Source organism: Miniopterus schreibersii (assembly GCF_964146895.1).
Source record: "Miniopterus schreibersii genome assembly, chromosome: 2".
Taxonomy (NCBI): domain Eukaryota; kingdom Metazoa; phylum Chordata; class Mammalia; order Chiroptera; family Miniopteridae; genus Miniopterus; species Miniopterus schreibersii.
This window is the reverse complement of record NC_138102.1, coordinates 141,967,284-141,987,170: the sequence shown is the minus strand read 5'-3', so window position 1 is coordinate 141,987,170 and position 19,887 is coordinate 141,967,284. Positions and strand designations below refer to the sequence as shown.

General features: G+C 41.0%; 1 protein-coding gene across 5 annotated transcripts in view; it reads right to left on the bottom strand.

Moving 5' to 3' along the window:
* TFCP2 (transcription factor CP2) overlaps nt 1–12,633 on the bottom strand; it is a 34,871-nt gene extending 22,238 nt beyond the window's left edge. For 2 of the 5 annotated variants that reach the window (XM_081130793.1, XM_081130794.1), the window contains exon 1: nt 11,815–12,424. In XM_081130793.1, the coding sequence (XP_080986919.1) occupies nt 11,815–11,936 (122 nt within the window). In that variant the 5' untranslated portion in view covers nt 11,937–12,424. Of the gene's footprint in view, nt 1–11,814; nt 12,425–12,494 lie in introns of those variants that run through there. The other 3 variants (XM_081130791.1, XM_081130792.1, XM_081130790.1) reach the window with 3 other exon arrangements.
* Between the last annotated feature and the right edge of the window lie 7,254 nt (nt 12,634–19,887).

Below are 19,887 nucleotides of genomic sequence, written 5' to 3'. Positions count from 1 at the left end.
AATATGAAGCAGAGACAGGAGAACATCTCAATTCCTATTTTTCTTCTATCTTTCTTCTACCTTTTCTGTAAAGAAAAACCATCTTGAGAGTAGAAAGAGAAGACCAACTACGGGAAAAGTAGATTAATGATCAAGATAAGTAAGGTGACTACCAAAAAGTGATGGAATGAAATTATATACCTGGATGAAATTGTATACCAGGAGAATTAAAGAATGTGCAGATGAGATCCATGAGTGACACTCTATAAACTCAGATACATCTCATGATTCTGATAATACCAAATGTCACATTAGCTTTCTATGTCTGTAGTAGCAATTTTCAAAATGAGGAGAGTATAGTTTCTATACCTGACACCACAGTGGTCTGACATGAAATCTGGGCAAGACAGTAGAATAGGTTATTAAAAGATTAGTTTAGTATTTAGGCTGGGCATCAGGGATCACTAGGAGCCATAACCAAACTAATTCACTTTCTTTTTTATATGATTTGACCAGGGAATACTGGAAGCATAAATATTTCTGGACTTAAACAATATACAAATTCTCTCTTGATATCCCTGCTCAAGGTGAAAAATATGAATTTTGCTACCGTTAAGTGGCTTCACAGATAACTATACAACTGTACCTAAAGAGTGCAGATAAGTCTAGAAGGTTTGGTGTATGCCACAGGACCTCAGAAAAACTCATCCTCTGCAACATTTTTAACAAATAAATGACTTGATGAGGACACTGAAAAGGATGATGATCAAATATGTACATCACAGGACTCTGGGATGGAAAGGCAAATATCCCATATGATAGAATCAACTTTTAAAATAATTCTATCTGGCTGGAACAGGAGGCTAAATCTAATGGGATAAGATTTAATAGGTATAAATATTAAGCCATGCCTTTAGACCTAAAAACAACAAAATGGCCCAATATATGTAAGAAAGACTAGGGCTTTAAAAAAAAAATCTATTTCAATGAGACAGTGTGTTATGGCTGCTTAAAAATGCTGATATCAGCTTTGATTAAAAACAAAAGTCTGGCCCTGGGCCATGTAGCTCTGTTGGTTGAGCGTTGTCGCATGCACCAAGAGGTAGCTGGTTCATTTCCCAGTCATGGCCTGATCCCTGGTCAGGGGTGTGCAGGAGGCAGCCAATCAATGTTTTTCTCTTTCTCTCCCTCTCCCTTCCTCTCTCTCTAAAATCAATTAAAAAATATATATTAAAGCCCTGGCTGGTTTGGATCAGTGGTTAGAGCATCACTCCATGGACCAAAGGGTCAAGGATTTTGTTCTCGGTCAAGGGCAGATACCTCCGTTGCAGGCTCAATCCAGGCCCTGGTTGGGGCGCGTGCAGGAGGCAACCGACCAATAGACATGTCTGTCTCACATCGATGTTTCTCTCCCCGCCATCCACTCTCTCTAAAATGAAAAAAAAAATCAATGGAAAAAATATCCTTGGTGAGAATTAAAATATTTTTTTAAGTAAATAAATATATATATATTTATTGAAAAAAACAAAGTCTGATGAGGGAAATGACATTCTTCTCTATGCAAATCACACTATGCTTGAGTTCCGTGCTTAGTTCTGAGTGTGGGACTTTAAAAATCTAAGGAAAGAAGTAAGAATAAGTGAGGGGACCTAACATGCCATTTGAATAGTAAGTGATGGAAATGAGGATGTTTGTCTGAAGCAAAGAAGTCTTGTTAGATCCACTCTATAAAGAAAATCAATTACCAGTTCAGGGTTGAAAGATTTGTCTGCTTTAAAATGTCCTCCAAGCCTGGCTGGAGTGGCTCAGTGGTTTAGCATAGACCCATGCACCAAGAAGTCACAGGATCGATTCCTGGTAAAGGCACATGCTGAGGTTGTGGGCTCGATTGCCAGCAGGTGGTATGAAGGAGGGAGCCAACCCATGTTTATGTTTCTCTCTCATGGATGTTTCTATTTTCCTCTCCCTCCCCCTCTCTCTCTAAAAAATAAAATCAGCCCGGCCAGGCGTGGCTCAGTGGTTGAGCGTCGACCAAGGATCCAGGCGATTGGGGTTCGATTCCGGGTCAGGGCACATGCCCAGGTTGCGAGCTCGATCAATGACTCTCTTATCATTGATGTTTCTATCTCTCTCTCCCTCTCCTGTCCTCTCTCTGAAATCAATAAAGATATAATTAAAAATAAATAAATAAATAAATAAATAAATAAAATAAAAATTAAAAATAAAATCAATGAAAAAAACACGTATTCAGAATGTCCTCCAAATCAGAGGGGTGCTCTCCCTCTTGGAAGCATGTCCACACCTTTCTTCCTCCTCAGGCCTGAATCTCCTAAACTCTAAAGGTACTCCCATTGCAAACAGGGGAGCAATGGGCAGCAGCAGCTCCTCCCAGGCTAGCCCCCTGAACCTGTCTCCAAGGCCCCCTTCCTCTGACTTTCCAGAGAGCTGACAGCAGCCCACGTTGGCTCATTTCTTTCCCATAAACTTCTAGAGAGCCAAAGCAGCCCTGCCTAGTAGTCTCTCTCCTGTTGCTTCTTCTATCCTAAGCCCTTCCTTGTTTTACTGTCCCCAGCTTTAATAAACATTCTCTCAAAATAAAAATAAAATAAAATTTCCTCCAAAATAATTCTGTATTTTATTATTCTAAAAGGACCTAAAGCTCGGCTGGGCGTGGCTCAGCGGTTGAGCGTCAACCTAGGATCCAGGCGATCAGGGTTCGATTCCCGGTCAGGGCACATGCCCGGGTTGCAGGCTGCAGCCGATCAATGACTCTCTCATCATTGATGTTTCTATCTCTCTCTCCCTCTCCTTTCCTCTCTATGAAATCAATAAAGATATATAAAAAAATTAAAAAATAAAAAATAATAAAAAAATAAAAGGACCTAAAGATGCGCACAGGGACCACACAGCTTCCGACACTGGACACTCAAGAGCCCTGAAAGGTGAGCCGGGGGGGGGCCTGCTGCTCCTGGCACCTCACCACCTAACTGATGTTTGCCTGGCTCCGAGAGCGGCACCAACTGAGATCGGCCTCTTCAGCCAGGCCTGCGTAGAGAGCCCTTAGCCTGAGCCTGGACCTGAGAAGGACACACTCAATCCTTGAGATCTTCAACAAGTAAAACGAGGGAAGTTTGCTAATAAAGATATCACCAAAGACTAGAGACACAATCGTCTAGAAGAAATGCTGGTAGTATGGCTCCATGTCAGTGTTCAAAAATCTCTGCAACAGACACACTTGTGTTAAGGGCTATCCAGATTTTGATTGGCATCTTTCATACGCTCATGTGGTATTTCCTACTGGATTTGTATATAGAACAGGTTAAAGGAGTCTTTGGGATATATGAACCTCTAACTTACAAAACAGGATGTGCTTTCTGGGGAATTGTTTTTATCATTTCAGGAACCTCCTTACTAAAAGGAGCAAGGAATCCAACTCATTGTCTGGTTACATTTACTTTGATCTTTTTTCCTTCTTTCCTTTAGTCTTCCGTGTTTCAGCAGTAGTCAATAAATGGTACATCTTTTTAGTTCATACTAATTTTTTAACAGTTTATGACATCATCTATACCTCATTCTGTACTCACTTCTCCCTAACCAATTTCTAATTTACTTAATTCTTTTTCATTTATGCCTAACTTACAGCTAAATAGTTGCTAGCCAGTTCCTAACTATAATAGGACACATGCTGAAACACGGCTTGGGAAAGAAATGAAAATAAATAAAATCTAGACAATGCAAATTTAGCCTTAAGTTTTATATGCCAGAAAAATTACATGAGATTTCATAATTAGGTTTCTTTGGAAGCTTATCTCCAAAGACGGTCACTGATGATCAGCATCTCCTGGTATTCACACCTTTATGTGGCCCTCCCACATTGAATCTGAGGAGTCTGGGCTGGTAAACTGCTTTAAGACAATGTAAAGGAAATAGCAGTGTGTCATTTCTGGCCCAACAGCTAATCTTTAAGGATTGTCAACTTTCACTCTTCTGTTTTCAGAACCCTGACCTCAGAGGTAAAAAGTCTGGCTACCCTGCTGGAGAGACCACATAGAGTGTTAATGTGGAGGAGAGGCCCTGAGGCTACATGGAAAGAGAAAGAGAGAGACAGACACAGGTTAGGTAGGTAGGTAGGTAGGTAGGTAGGTAGGTAGGTAAGTAGGTAGGTAAGTAAGTAGGTACGTAGACAAGATAGGTATCAATCCAGTCATCCTAGTGTCCACAGAGCCCATCATTGTACATGAAAGTGAGCCATCTAGATTGTCCCACATAAAGCAAATCTGCACAATCAATACAGGGATTCATGAGAAGTCAAATTGTTGTTTCAAGACACTACATTTTAGGGGTAGTTTGTTAAGTAATAAGATAGAGAAATAGGCTCCTGTTCCAGTGTTTCTATAGAATTCTTTACAACAAAATTTAACAATAGCGGTGAATATGTAAAGGAAGATATTAAATCTCTCTCTCACATACAAAAAACAAAAGGAGTCCATTCCAAAAGCCACTGTATGGCAATTAAGGAAAAATAAACAACAAAGCACAGAACCGCTTCACTTTATACAGTCAAACTTTGGTTCTCAAACGTCTCCCATTTCTAACAATTCAGTTCTCGACCAAGTTGTTTATGGAAAAATGTCTCAGTTCAGTTCTGGACCCAACAACCCTTTCATGCTGATACCCGTATGAGTCTAAAGAGTTTTTCAGGTGACAAAGGAGAGAATGTGTGAGTATGTGTCAGCTTACTGCTAAACCTCTTGTTAACTCTCATGAACTGTGCCGTATTTAGTGAGAAATTTTTTCATGACAAAGAAGTAGCAAACCTTGCGATAAACTTGTTCAGCGACAGTGCAAGTGTTTCACTTCAGGCAAGTGTTAAAACACAGGCAAAAACAAACATCATTGGATAGGTTTTTAGTGAGACAGAGGCCCAGTGAGCCTGAAGCAAGTTCTAGTGGAGCAAAAAGACAAAAAAGAGAAAGAACCCAGAACAGCGACCTGACGTTTTTATGGAGGGGACTCCCCTTCCAAACAACATCCCTCCACCCCTCCTCTCCACATTGTCACCAATAGCTCTCAGCATTAAAGGTAAGTTTCAGGGTGTGTGTACATTTTCATTTTTTTACTGTGCATTTCATTTGTTTTGTTAAATTTTTATTTACATTTCATGTCCTTTTTGTTTTTAAAGCATTTACAGATTGAAGAGTATATTAGACATGTACTGTATATAAGAAAGGTCAAAACAGAGAATCATTTGGGGGTCTGGAACAGATTGATTCAATTTACATTATTTCTAATGGGAAAAAATGATTCGGTTTTCAGACAAATCACTTCTCGAACAGCCTTCTGGAACGAATTAAATTCAAGAACAGAGGTATCCCTAAAGAAAGGCTATCAGATGACCAATATTTCTATCAGGAGCAGCATCATTATAAAATTCAAATATGGTGTTTTTATCTGCTGTTCAGTCGTGTTTTGACATCATACTCAAAAATCTGTGCTCCAGGTTTAAAGTTGGAGGGGAGTAGAGTAAGCTCCTCAGAGCAAAGTTGTATAAAATATCTACTAGAAACATACTAGACCTTTTTGAGTCACATCATTTTTACTATATACTTTAAATAATTCATTTCTGCTACCCTGATTATCAGTAATACTTTAAGGACAATGAACTGGAATGTAGGAAAAAATAGGTGTTTGTAGAATAGTATGATTTGTTGTTATGAAGAGTTAGAAATTTAGATGACAATGATGCTGTGCTCATTGGGACCTTATCTGTAACTTGTTTATTAATATATCCTGCCACCTAAAATAGGGCCCAGAACATTGTAGGTGCTCAGACTATTTGCTGTCCTAGCTGGCTTTGTTCAGTGGTTAGAGTCAGCCTGTGGACTGAAGTGTTCCCAGTTTGATTCCAGCCAAGGGCACGTACCTCAATTGCAGGCTCTATCCCCAGCCCAGGTCGGAGTGTGAGCAGGAAGCAACCAATCTATGTGTCTCTCTCACATTGATGCTTCTCTTTTTCTCTCTCTCTCACCCCCCTTCCACTCTCTCTGAAAAGCAATGGAAAAACTATCCTTGAGTGAGGATTAAAAAAAAAAAGACTATTTGCTGAACAGATAGAAAAGTAAAAAGGTTTAGAAGGGATTTACTTATTCAAAGTCAAGCTCAGTGTTTTCCCCCAGTAGTGGTGATAGAACAAATCCTTTGCCCTCAGGGGTAATGTTTCAAGATGGTTCACTGAGAACCTCTCTAAAATCAGGTCTTGCTATAGAAAGGAGGTCATCCTAGATGACAGAGATCAAACCCATTACCTTGGCTTATTAAGACACAGCACTCTAAGTAATTAAGCTCACCAACCTCTTCTTTTCAGTTCTGATTTAATTGGCATGGGATATGGTCTGGAAGGGATATTTAAAAACTCCCCCAGTGATTCTTAATATGCAGTCACAGGCGGAGAACCACTGGTATTTACATGCTTTCCATACAGACCTGACTCCTTTAATTCAGTAATGCCATCTGTAAGTACAGAAGATGACTTGAAAGCTATTTTACTTCCAAGTATTTGCTGACTTAAAAAGCAGGATTTGGATTGTAGTTTCTTAAGACAGTCTTTGGTAGGAATATGTTGGCTGTTAGGTTTTGCAGCATCGTTTGTTGCTTTGCAATGGAGAGTTATGTACTATATAAGTTTAAAAATGAGAGTCAGAAGGGATCCAATAAGGATAAGTTGGAGGAAGAGTCACTTTTCTATTGAGTACCATCTGTGTTTACTCTCTGTGAGCCTCTAAGTATTTGTTGAATTATCTATTGAAGTAGATAATATCCCTGTTCTTAAGTAGCTGAGTTACAGTGTGATGCGGAAGACCTGTCTTTTATTGTGTTAGTTTTTTTTTTTTTAATACTGATAAAGGGACTGTAAATAAACTTGACTTAATTTATCGCAAAGTTCTAAGGGAGAAAGTAGAGCAATGTTTTTCAAACTGCAGGTTGTGGTCAACATTTTAAAAGAGAAATCAAATGGAAAATTCAAAAGTTAAAAAGTATTGTTTTTGAAACCTGTTTCAGTTCTGTAGACACACAAAAATGTATGTGTGTCCTGAGCCTTAATAAAAGATGACTTAATGTGAACAGTATTCAAAGAAGTTTGAAAGCCATAGGACTAGAGCATTTGAGAAGAGGAAGGAAAACAGGTGGCTGTCTTATCATTCCCCAACAGGCCAGAATGATCACTATGCACATTTTTTCTCTCAGATTTTTGTTTGTTTTTTACCCTGTTGCATATTCTTTGGATCTGGCCATATTGTTCAAATTCTTTACTACTCTTTCTTTACCTGAAGAGTGAAAATAAGTATGCTATATTGGCAATGTAGTTTTTGTAGCATCAACTTGCTGTTTTAAAAGGTAATACGGTTTCTGGAACTTTTTTCCAGATCTCAATATGGGCTTAATATTCTTTAAGTACTTTAAGGTGCTTTTAGGTATAAACCATTCTATTTCTTCAGCACAGTTATGAGAGATCAGAGGTTTGAATAGTTGTCATCATGTACTTCTCAAAGTTTACAAATAAAATGAAGCTAATTTGTTCCCTACCCCTCAAGTGTTTGAATCTCCCTCATCTCTACTTTGCTATTTGCCAAGTCACCATTTTTTATATTTTTCTGGTTAATCCTCACCCTAGGATATTTTTTTCATTGAATTTTTTTAGAGGGAGTAGGAGGGAGGGGGAGAGAGTGAAAGAAATATCAATGTGAGGGACACACATTAGCTGGTTGCCTCCTGCACACGCCAGGGATCGAGCCTGCAATCCAGGTACATGCCCTTGACCGGGAATCGTACCCAAGACCCTTTGGGCAGCAGGTCAATGCTCTAACCACTGAGCAACACCAGCAGGGACCAAATAACTAATTTACTTCTATAAGCAATGTGTTTTTTATTTTCCTTTAGCTAAGAAAGTCACTAAAAACTTTTAATTTCAAATGTCTGTAAGTCTTACTTATTTTGGAAGTGGAAAAGTATCTGACCAATGTCAGATGCTTCCAGAGAACTTGTAAGATATTAAATGTTTAATCAGATACTTCTGAATCAGCAAAGTCCTACCTCAGGAGATTTGCCAGATATAGGCCTGCTTTCTCGGATTTTTTCCTACATTACAGGATTAGCTCTTACCAGCCTACAAATCTCATTAAAACACTGCTAATTGAAAACACCTGTGGCATCATTAGTACCAGGCTCTTTGATTAAATTTCTGAAATTACTGGCTCTTCTCATTTATGGTAAGCTGATGAATGGCAACCTGCAACAATATTCATGGGTTATATATTCTGGAAATCTGACAATTTTGATATAGAAAGAACTCCCATTTCAGTCTTCAAAGATCTGATATCTACCATCATAGTATGACCTAACTGGGAAAACAACATTTTTGTTTTTGTTTTCCTATGACTAAGGGAAACCACACTTAGGCCCTTTTAGTGCTGAGCCTCAAAGCTTCTTTTCAGGTCCAAAATCACCACCTTTGGGGTTCTTCTGCCTTGCCCATTGCATCCCCACTACCAAACCTAGCTTCAAAGCCATACAATCTCCCTAGTCCTCAGTTCCTCCCAGTAGTGAAAGACAAGCACAGACATTTATCTGTGCTTTCAAAACTTTTTTCAAAACTTTAACTGATGATAACTTCTGGGGAAATCCTGGAAGTACCAGGACACCAGTGCTATGTAATGCTAAAAGGCTTTAGCTATCCCTTCTCCCTAAGCTCACAGTGGTAGGGCTTAAAAAAATTCCCCTCCTTCAGACCACACTTTTGATGAAGGCTCTTTCTTCTAAAATGGCCAACACGTTCCAAGATGCCCTCAATTAGGCCTGATGATGTAATCAAAGCACTGTTATTTGCTCCCTTTTCTTTATAGAGAATCAGTTACATTTCTAAGAATATGCAAAACAGAAGATACCCAGTTCCCTAAGTTTCAGTCCTTCTTAGGAATGCTAACTAGCTATCATTATCCTCCAATCTGCAGCCAAAGTAACCTTTAAAAATGTAAATCTAAAATATCACTACTCTGTTTGCAATGCTTCAGTAGCTTCTCAGTGAAATCACGATAGTTCTTCAACAGGACTCCCAAGGCCCTTCCAAACTGGACCAGCTTACCTATACACTCTTACCTCTCATTATACTTCCCACCTATCCTTTCCCTTTTTAAAAGTTCCAGCCCTAGTCAAGTTTGGCTCAGTGGTTGAGTATGGACCTATGACCCAAGAGATCACTGTTCAATTCCAGGTCAGGGCACAAGCCCTGGTTTCGGGCTCCATCCCCAGTGTGCTCAATCCTCGGTGTGGGGCATGCAGGAGGCAGCCGATCAATGACTCTCTCTCATCATTGATGTTTCTCTCTCTCCCCCTCACCCTTCTCTCTGAAATCAATACAAACATCAAAAAAAAAAAAAAAAAAAAAGCATCAAAAAGGAATCCAGTTAAAATGAATCTTTATAAAATATAAATCAATAAATTTGAAGCAAAATCATTAAAGTAAGCAAACTAGGGTAAGCAAATATATTAGGGAAATAATTTTACAAGAAAAATTGCTTGTCAAAGAGAGCATTTTGCCTAATGAAGGTGTAGGAAAAGCAATCATGAGGCCAAATTAAAAGGAGAAACAGGAAGAGCAAAAAACCATTACCTCTGTTTATAAAAACTTCTCTAGTCAGTGTTTGTTAAAATGTGGTCCTTGGACTACCTGCATCAAAATAATCTATAAACTTGTTTTTAAGAAATCAGATTTCTGGTCTGTGTCCCAGACAATCATTAAAGATGAGACACTGGAAACTATTTTTAGTAAGTACTCCAGATGACTCTCATGAACACTAAAGTTTGAGAACTAATATCTAAGTAACACAAATTAATGCAAATGATTATATGTATGCAAGAGCCAAGAGAACAGTGACAAGAGCAAAATGCATGAAAAAGGTGAAAAAAGCAAAGAAATGAGAAAATAAAAATTTGGCACATTGGGAGAACATAAAATGTTTGAAAACTCTTGTAAATTTGATGTTGGAAAAAATTCTAAATATGTAAAGCCATTCTTACTATGCAAGCCATTCTTACTAACTGGGGAAACTACTCAGGGTATGACATAGAAAGCACTCATCAATGCAAGGTCGGGTAGTACACAGTGGAAGCACAAATGTTTGCTGACAATGTTAACTATTTTTATAAAAAGTACAGTTATGTTTAATTATCTTCATCCTAAACTCTAATAACCTAGACAAGAACCAAACTTCTGCTGTGGTAATCCTTACATTAACAATAGCATAAATTGTCAAATATTATGTCAGATACGGACGTGCAAGCTCGGGGTCCAGACATTTACTTTCAGATCAAGTTAATCTCTATTTTTATGGCCAGACTTATGTAAACAAAGACAGGCAAAACTAGAGTTAAATTTATCAAGATGAAGAGCATTACATGATAGAACTCAAATTTCCTTGAAAAGTCACAAAAATATGTATATACAGATAGCCTTTATTATTCTAACTGTAAGCAAAGATTCCTGAAGGTGAAGTATTTAGTAAATTCTAACTCATAATTTTACTTCAGTGAGGAAAGGTCATTTTGGTTTCATAGGGATAAAGAAAGAAGTTTAGATTATGTAACTCTCAAAGGATCTCACTATCAGAATGCAAAATTTGTCCACTTTCCCCATAAAAAGGATCTTTTCCCTATAAACCCCTAAACCCAATTAAGGTGTTTAAATCTAAAGTCTCTTTTGAGGGGAGAGGGAGCTAAGTGAAAAAGGTGAAAGGATTAAGCAAAAAAACACACAACAACAAAAAACCCCATAGACAACAGTATGGTGGTTAAGAGAGGGAAAGGGGGGTCAGGGGAAGTAGGAGAGTGTAAATGGGGGATAAATGGTGACAGAAGACTTGGGATGGTGAACACACAATATACAGATGATGTATTAAAGAATTGTACACCTGAAACCTGTAATTTTATTAACCACTATCACCCCAATAAATTCAATACAAATAAGTCTCTTTTGAATTACTTGTTTAGATTAAGCCTTATAATACATTTGGAAACCCAATTATATTCCATCTAACCCTAAGATGCAGATGTTTCAACACTTCCAAACATGATTCTTGCACATCTTTCACATGAAACAAACTATACTGGGGTAGGTAATGCATGCAAATAAGTTACATAGGAAAGTAATGTTGCTTCCAAAGGGTACTTTTATTTACTATCAACATTTGGCTTGATACATGAAGGTCTAAAAGCATTTAAAAGTCCTCTTTGACCCTTTCCCATTTCACAACTATGTTTCAAAAGTCCCTAGAATTAAGCAAAGCATTAAAAAGCAGGCTAAGATACAGATGTGTGGACTTCTTCACCAAGAAGGTCTCACATCAACCAATATTCATCACTAAGACCCAGCTTCCAACTCCCAACTCCTTACACATCCCTCACATGCTCAATATGGCCTCTTCTTCATACAAGTCCAGTCTACCCTACACACATACACACACACACACACACACACACACACAACCAGTCTCCAAGTCTCCCACACTGGCACTACCTCCTCTTAACATTCACCTGCTTGCTACTCAAGGGCCATTCTTCCTTCTACTGACCCTGCAGACTTGACAATGCCCACAATCTCTTGTTCCAGTTCTTCCACCATACTCACAACTCAAAGCAACAAAAGAAACAAATCCCTTTTCCCTAACTGCAGGCTGGTTCTTTAACTTTATACACTACTCCCGCACACTACCACCACCAGCCCCATTCTCTATCCTGCCTTTGTTATTCAGAAGGTGCGGGGTCTGGGAAAATCTCACTCACCTCATGCTATAGGCACCAGCACCCAGCTCCTGGCCGATCCCGGACAGACTAGCATCAAAGTCCTGCACCAGCCCGGATTCAATCACTTCATCGGCTAGAGGCAGCTTCAGAGCCCAAGCCATCCTGGCTCCTTCCTTGCCCCAGGAGACACTGTTTCTTGCACAAAGGTGAGCAGTGTGATTCTACCCAGTGGGGGCAAGGACTGTAGGAAACTCCAAACCAAGATCTCCCACGCAGTACCCACCAGCTAACCCCAAGCCGGACCCGCGCTAATCTCCGGTACCCTTGGCTCCTTCTTCTGGGCTGCCCCGACTTCCAAAATCCCTCCCAACCAGCTCTCCGGAGCCGCGTGAGGGCCCTTTCGCTTAATTATTCCAGACTGCCCACAGGCAGACCTCAACTCCCACACTCCTACTCTCTGGGCTCTCCCCTTTTGCTCGTGGTGGTCTCTCGCTGCTTCCCAAACAGACCAGAAGCAGCGACCCCACTGCCTGCCCGGCGCTCCCAGGTCGCTTTCGCACCTATTCCCCCACCCCCTACCGCTAGGAACTCCCTCCCTCCCGCGACCCGCTCTCCCTTTCCCCTCCAGGCCTAGCTTCCGGTCAGCCCCAAGATCACTTCCGGTCAACCCCACTGCTCTTAGGACCAAATTCAGGTTTCCGCCCAGCAGACTCCCTGACCTCTGCAGCACCCCCACGGCCTCGAAACATGGGAGGGGAAAGTCCAGCACGGGTTTGAAACCCAGACTCGCCAGGCTTCTCCACCGCCCGCCGCCCCAACGCCAACCAATCATGGCGCCCTCTTCCTTTGCCGTCCGGATGACGTGACGTCACCCTACCGATCACCAATGAGAAAGAGACTTCGTTGGCCTCGGCAGTGATGATAGGCCAGCTACGCCACGGCTTCCCGCCCCGAAAATGGGCTGGGCGAATTGGGAGGGGACGTGGCGTGCGTCAGGTGTCTTGGTTTAAAAGTGCCTCCCAGTGGCTACCTGCGTTCTGGCATCCGCCTAGAACCGAGTCGGCTCCTTCAGGCGTGGGTGGAGCAGCCCTTCTAGTTTTACGGAACCCACCCCCCCCCCCGGAGGACGCGGTGGTGTCCCAGACGCTACCTACGTGCGCTGGTGTGCTCCTGGAATACTCTCTCCTTAAGCTCACCTCTCTGGAGGTCGAGACGCTGCTTAAGTCCCACTGCCCTTTCAAGAGTGAAAGTGTTGTGGTTTTTAAAAGGTGGTGTGAAGATCGGGATCTGGGCTGGCGTCTTCACTTACTAGTTTGGTGACTTCAGAGTAATCGCTTAATCTCACTGAGATTTAACTTCCTCGTTTGAAATGAGAGACTAACCATACCTGCTCCACCTTCCTCCTTTTGAGGATTAAATAATAACGTCCATTGTTTACTGAGCATCGTCTATACACCGGGAACTTTGTTACTTTATCAGTAATCCTCAAGACAATCTTGTAACTGGAATTATAATTCTAGAGGTAAGTATTGTGACCCTCATTTTATCGATAAAGAGAGGAGGCTAAGGGCTTAAATTGGCCAGAGATAGATTAATGTGCCAACTTCAGAGCCTGGCATTTTTCACTACAGGACGTTGGCTGTATGTGAAAGTATTGGTTCATTGTTGTATTCCATTATTGGTTTTTTTTACAGTCTTTCTTGAGCTAACATGTTGCATATATCTGCCCTTTTCACTAGGCCGTGATCTCCTAAAGAATAAAGAATACGCCTTTTTCAGACTTGTGTTCTAAGTATCTTCTAATATAGTTCCTGCATTCAGTTGGACTTTTTAAAATTAAAATGCCTATTGAATTAAAAAGGGAAAGAACTAGAGGAAAGACTTTGACATGAAGTTGACAGCATGCCCCCAATTTCAGCCACTGGCTTCTTTTTTTGAGGGCCCTAGGCCTACTCATCTTCTTACCTTAATAAGTCCTGGTATGTAAGTCTTGCTTCATTCATGTGGCATTCAGTATCTCTTCAAGCCATTTTTCTTCCTTTGAGTTGCTTTTATTTCAAAATGTGTGCCTGTGGGTTGCCCTGGCTGGTTTGCTCAGTGGTTAGAGCATCGGCCCGTGGACCCTTCCATCTGATTCCCAGTCAAGGGCACCTACCTCTGCTTCAGGTTCGATCCCACCCTTTCATTTCTGTAAGATTGGTGTGGGAGGCAACCAATGGATGTGTCTCTCTCACATGGATGTTTCTATCTCTGTTTCTCTTCCGGCCTCCCCCTCTCTTCTACTCTCTCTAAAAATCAATGGAAAAAAACATCCTTGAGTGAGGATTAAAAAACAACAACAAACATGTGCCTGTGAGGAAAGGAATGGTGGGTTCTAGGCTCAGAGACCAAAAGAGAGATGTCATAATCAAAATCCTTTGTATTCAAGCATTGTGTCCAGATTATTTTTAAACATCTATTAGGTAGAACCACGCCTTGTTTGAACAACAGCTCCATCACTAGATACATAATCTTGGGCAAGTAACTTTTCGTCTCTGTGCCTCAGTATTTTAATTCATAAATTAGTGAAAATAATACCTCCTCCTAAAATTGTTGTGAGAATTAAATGAAGTGCCAAGATGCCAATAATTGTTATTAAATAATAATTCAATAAATGTAACTTAAGTCTCCCACTAGCCAATTTCCACTTCTCTGTTAAGATTGGGTCAGTATTATTATCCTATTTAAAAACATTAAATTACATTGTATGATGTATTATGGTTTTAGTAATACTCTAACATATATTCTTATTTAATCCTCATAAAAGTTTTTGTTTTGTTTTTTAATATGAAGAAACTGAGACTAAGGGAAGGCAGATCACTCAAGCAATCTACAACCTCTTTAGAAATTATCCTGAAAATTATTCTGATTCAGCAAATTCACTCATCTTATATACCCTAGAGAATTCTTGCACATACATACCAGGACACTTGTAAGAGAATATTCATGGCAGCATTATTTATAGCAACAAGACACATGAATTAATCAATCCTAGAATGGGGGGGGGGTTGCGTACAGAAGTCCTCAGACAGTATAACATCAACTTATAAAGATCAAAACCCAGCAAATTAAGCAATGCATCATTTAGGGAAGTATGTAGTCCTATAAAATATACATTAAAAAAATGATGGTCACATTAAAGAAAGGCAGAGGAGTGGTCTAGGGAAAGAACTCAAAAGTAGCTTCAGTAGTGGTAATAGTTTACTTCAGTTGAATGGTAGGTCCATGGGTGATTGTTTCATCATTATGCTTCATAACTTACAAAATGTATTCTTGAATATGTAGCAAATATTACATAAATTAGCGGCTGAGCCAGGAACTACAATCCTGGTTCCTGATTCTCTTAGCTGGGCTTTGTATATAGCAATGCCTCCCTGCTGGTGGTACAAGTTCCTGGAACCACACAGATATAGAGCAAATGACAGTTTCATATTTACTAACTCCTTCCTAAGTACCAAGCCTTGACTAGGTGCTTTATGTATATAATCTCGTTTCATCCTCAAGTCACCCTTGCAAGGAAAGTACCATTACTAAATTAATTTCATAGATAAGAAAACGAGCTTAGAAAAGTTAATTGGGCATGGCTCAGTGGTTGAGCATCCACCTAGGATCCAGGAGATCGGGGTTCGATTCCCAGTCAGGGTACATGCCCGGGTTGTGGGCTCTATCCCCAGTCAGGGGCGTGCAGGAGGCAGCCAATCAATGACTCTCTCATCATTGATGTTTTTATCTCTCTCTCTGAAATCAATAAAGATATATTAAAAAAAAAAGTTAATTGGTTTATTCAGGGTCACCCAACTTGAGTGTTAAAGCCTGACTGACCGACCTCAAAGTCTGGCGTCTAACCATCATGGCACTTTTGTCCCTGTGGGTATTAATGACCTAAAAAAGATCTGCTTCCTACCTATTCTTTTTAGAGATGAGTTTGAAGCTTGTGGAGGTGAGAATGTTGAATTTTCAGTAAAGGAAGGAATATTGAATGATGCATGTTTTCTCATATGCAGAAAAACTTCTCAAAGGGAATGAATTTAAAATAAAACAAAGAGCCCTGGCCAGGTGTGGCTCATCGGTTCAGCATCGACCTAGGATCTAGGAGATCGAGGTTCAATTCCCGGCCAAAGCACGTGCTTGGGTTGCTGGCTCGATCCCCAGTCCGGGACATGCAGGAGGCAGCTGATCAATGACTCTCATTGAGGTTTCTATCTTTCTCTCTCCCTCTCCCTTAAATTAATAAAGGTATATATATAAATAAATAGATAGATATAAATAGATGATAGATAATCCCTTTAAAAAATAAAACAAAACAAGGAATATTCATATTAGATGTTTGGAAGAGAATGAAACAGGCAGTAAGCCAGGACAAGCAGAATAAGGAAACAGAGATAGTTGAACAGCAGTTTGCAGCCACCTAGAAAATCTAGATGACAAGCAGTTTGCAGCCACTTAGTAAATCCTATCTTCCCTAAACAAGGGACACTTAAGAGTAAATGGTTTGCACTTCTCCTCCCAACAAGAGGGTAAATAGCTTAAATAACCCTACTCAAGGAGACAGATAACAGAAATCCAATTGGTGCCATTTGCCAAGCACACCCAAGGACAGATAAGGTTAAGGAAATAAATCTCATTTTGGTACAAAAGCATAAAGCTGATGAATATTCTATTGAGATCCTCCCCTAAAACCTCCCCTAAATGCCCAGCCTTTAAAACTCCTCAAAACCCGCCCTGCCGGGCGTGGCTCAGCAGTTGAGCACCGACCTAGGATCCAGGCAATCAGGGTTCAATTCCCCGGTCAGGGCACATGCCCAGGTTGTGGGCTGCAGCCGATCAATGACTCATCATTGATGTTTCTATCTCTCTCTCTCCCTCTCCTTTCCTCTCTCTGAAATCAATAAAGAGATATTTAAAAATAAATAAATAAATAAAAATAGAACTCCTCAAAACCCAAGGTCTAGTGGGTGGTCTCCCTCCCAGGAGCATGCCCGAGTCGCCTCCCCTCCTTCTTACCCCACAGGCATGCATCTCCTAAACTGTAAGGGACCCCATAAGGCTTGCAACTGGGGCAGCAATGGGCAGTGGCAGTTCACCCCAGGCAAATCCCCTGAACCTGTCCCCAAGGCCTCCTTTTCTCTAACTTCTTAGTAAGCCAAAGGACACCAAAATAGGCTCATTTCTCCAGCCCTTTCTTGTTTCACTGTCCCCAGCTTTAATGAACGCCCTCTAAAATTCACCTGAGCTCCTGTTGTGAAATTTTTCCTGCAGGAAGTCAAGAACCCACACACTACAGGCTGGCCCTAGGCAGACTGGTTCAGGGCCATGTCCCCTTTCCAGTAACAAGATAACTGTGCCATATCTAGAAATCTCATGGAGTCCTGTCCTCTGGAAAATAAATTCTAAAATAAACTGAGGTGAAGTGAAAGATGGCTCCTAAACCTTTACCCCCCCCCCCCCCAAACTGGAATGCAGATCAGCCTTGAAATTTATGTCATTGAGTCCAGTTGCCCCTGAGGGGAGAAGAGCCTTGGAATTCTGTGACTGGGAGAAGTGGACTTTTTCCTTCCTCTCCCTTTCCCAGTGTAACTAAGTGAAATCCCAGTGCCATGGCTGGAAACGGATTCCAGGGACAACCCTGGGAGCTCTGCCTCCAACAAAAAATCACCAGTATTCTAGCAACACCTATCAATAAGCCAAATTTTTGTGCCCATAAATTCATTCCATAATAAAAATCATGGCTCCTGTTAGACATAATAAATATCACTAACCAGAGCACCTGTGGCACAGAGCTCCAAAATCCTTATTCTAGACCATTGGGTGAAGTTAAGGCTCATTTAAAGGGTTCTTTTCCCTAGATTAGATCCTGAAACTAGACTGTTGAGATGGAACATAGCAGGGTTTACCCTGGTGTGTGAAAATATGTGGAAATCCTATCAAAAAGATAAACAGCAATCCCCAGGCACCATCCTGTATGGGGTAAGGTTAAGTACGTGGGCTTTAGAGACAGCCCACCTGGGTTCAAGACCTGGTTCTGCTGCTCACAAGCAAAGCAACCTTGAGTAGGTTTCTCATTTCTTCTGTGCCTCAATTTTATATCTGTAAAATGGGTATAATAGTTCTTACTTTATAAAACTAAGTGAGAATTAACTGAAATAATGCATGTTGAATGTTTAGCAGAGTGCCTAGCACATAGTGCTAAGTGAGGGTTAGCTATTATTATGATTGACAAAAAGGGGACCCTAGCACCTGTCCTGCCTACCTCTTATGAAAAATCAATTCTCTCTGAGGCTTGAGGCTCAAGCTCCCTGGATCAGCACCTCAGGCTTTCCCTTCTTACTCACTAACTCAAGTCAGTCACTGTTGCTGGGTTCCTGGGTCAATCACTGCATTTTCCTCCAGGTACAGAAAGAAACCATTACCTAGACAGGCTATTTTTGAGGGACTGACCGTCTAGCTTCAACCCTTTACATCTTCTTGCATCCCACACAGACAGCCTGTGAGGCCCAGTCTGTCTTCTTTGAAGGGCCCTGCAGTCGAGGGAAAAGGAAATAAAAAATTTTTACACCCACAAAATTTCAAGCAACCTCAGGCTCCTTTCAACTCTCAGCCCAAGTCCCAAAACCAGCCCAAATCTTCTGTCAGTTCCTCTTCCACAGCCATCCACAGGACATTAGCCATCTGTCATATTGTGATTTATAAGAAATATATATGCTAAAGAGAAAACTGAAAGCCAAAAATGGCACTATTAGTGCTAAAAGCCCATGATACCAAACCTAGATTTAATACCTGATCTAACTGCAGTTTTAACCTCTCCCAGAAATGTAATCTTAATTAACCTTAACCAGTCTGGAATTTCTGGTCAAGCACCAGTAAGGTCATCTGTTCCACAGGCTCTCTCCATTCCCCAGAGGAAGAAGTGGCAGGACAATTGACATGATAAAGCCCTTCCACTTCCCTTCCCCTGAAGAAAACGACCTGGCCTCCAGATAATCCTCTTTTCTTTCCCTAACAGCTCCCCTGCACCCATCTTCTTATACAATCCCTCCATTTTGTAAACCCCTAGGAATGCCCTTCTAGGTGCTAGATGGGATACTGCCCCACTATGAATAAGTGAATAAAGCCAATTAGATCTTCAGATTTACTTGGTTGAAGTTTTGCTTTTTAACATATATGTGGTAGGCATTTAGACAGATAATGAGCAGAGCAAGGACAGTGGGCCAGGTACAAAAGGTCACCAGAGCAGAAAGCACCAGGTACCTAGCAATGGGCAAAAATGGCAAAACAAGGACCTCACCCCCAGGGTAACCTTTCCTCCTCTAGCATATAGCTGGCCATGTGTGTTCGACCCCTATAGAAAAGGAATGAACAGGATGGGCAGAGAATAGCCCTTAAGCATTAAGGACAGTGAGGTTCTGACTGACCCGTATCAAATACATCTAGGCCTCAGTGTTTTTTTTTGTTTTGTGTTTTTTTTAAATATATCTTTATTGATTTCAGAGAGAGGAAAGGAGAGGGAGAGAGAGAGATAGAAACATCAATGATTAGAGAGTCATTGATCGAGCCCACACATCAGGCATGTGCCCTGACTGGGAATCGAACCCCGATCACCTGGATCCTAGGTCAACGCTCAACCGCTGAGCCACGCCCGGCTGGGCTAGGCCTCAATTCTGTTTCAGCTCCAGGCCCAGAAAAGCAGAAAAACCAGACACGTGACACCATGGCTGACATCTGGACCAGCTGCATTGACTAATGACCCCGTGCCCTGGTACTGACCAATAAGTAGAGACCACGACCCTGAAAGGACACACCTGGAAAGTTGATGAATATTCTCTTGGGATCCTCCCCTGAGACCTCCAAGTAAATACCCCACCTTTCCTCGTCCCCTTTCCGTAGCCGAGCTTTTTTGTCTCTCTTGGAAGCTCCAAGGACTCTTCTTTTGCCTCTGTAAATTGTTCCCTGAGCCTATTTCTTCTACCTCTGTGACTTTCTAAATAAACTTTCTCTTATAGTTTGAGTCTTTGCTCTGAATTCTTTCTTAGCCAGAACTCAAGTACCAAGGTTGCTGAACCAAGGTCTGGTCTT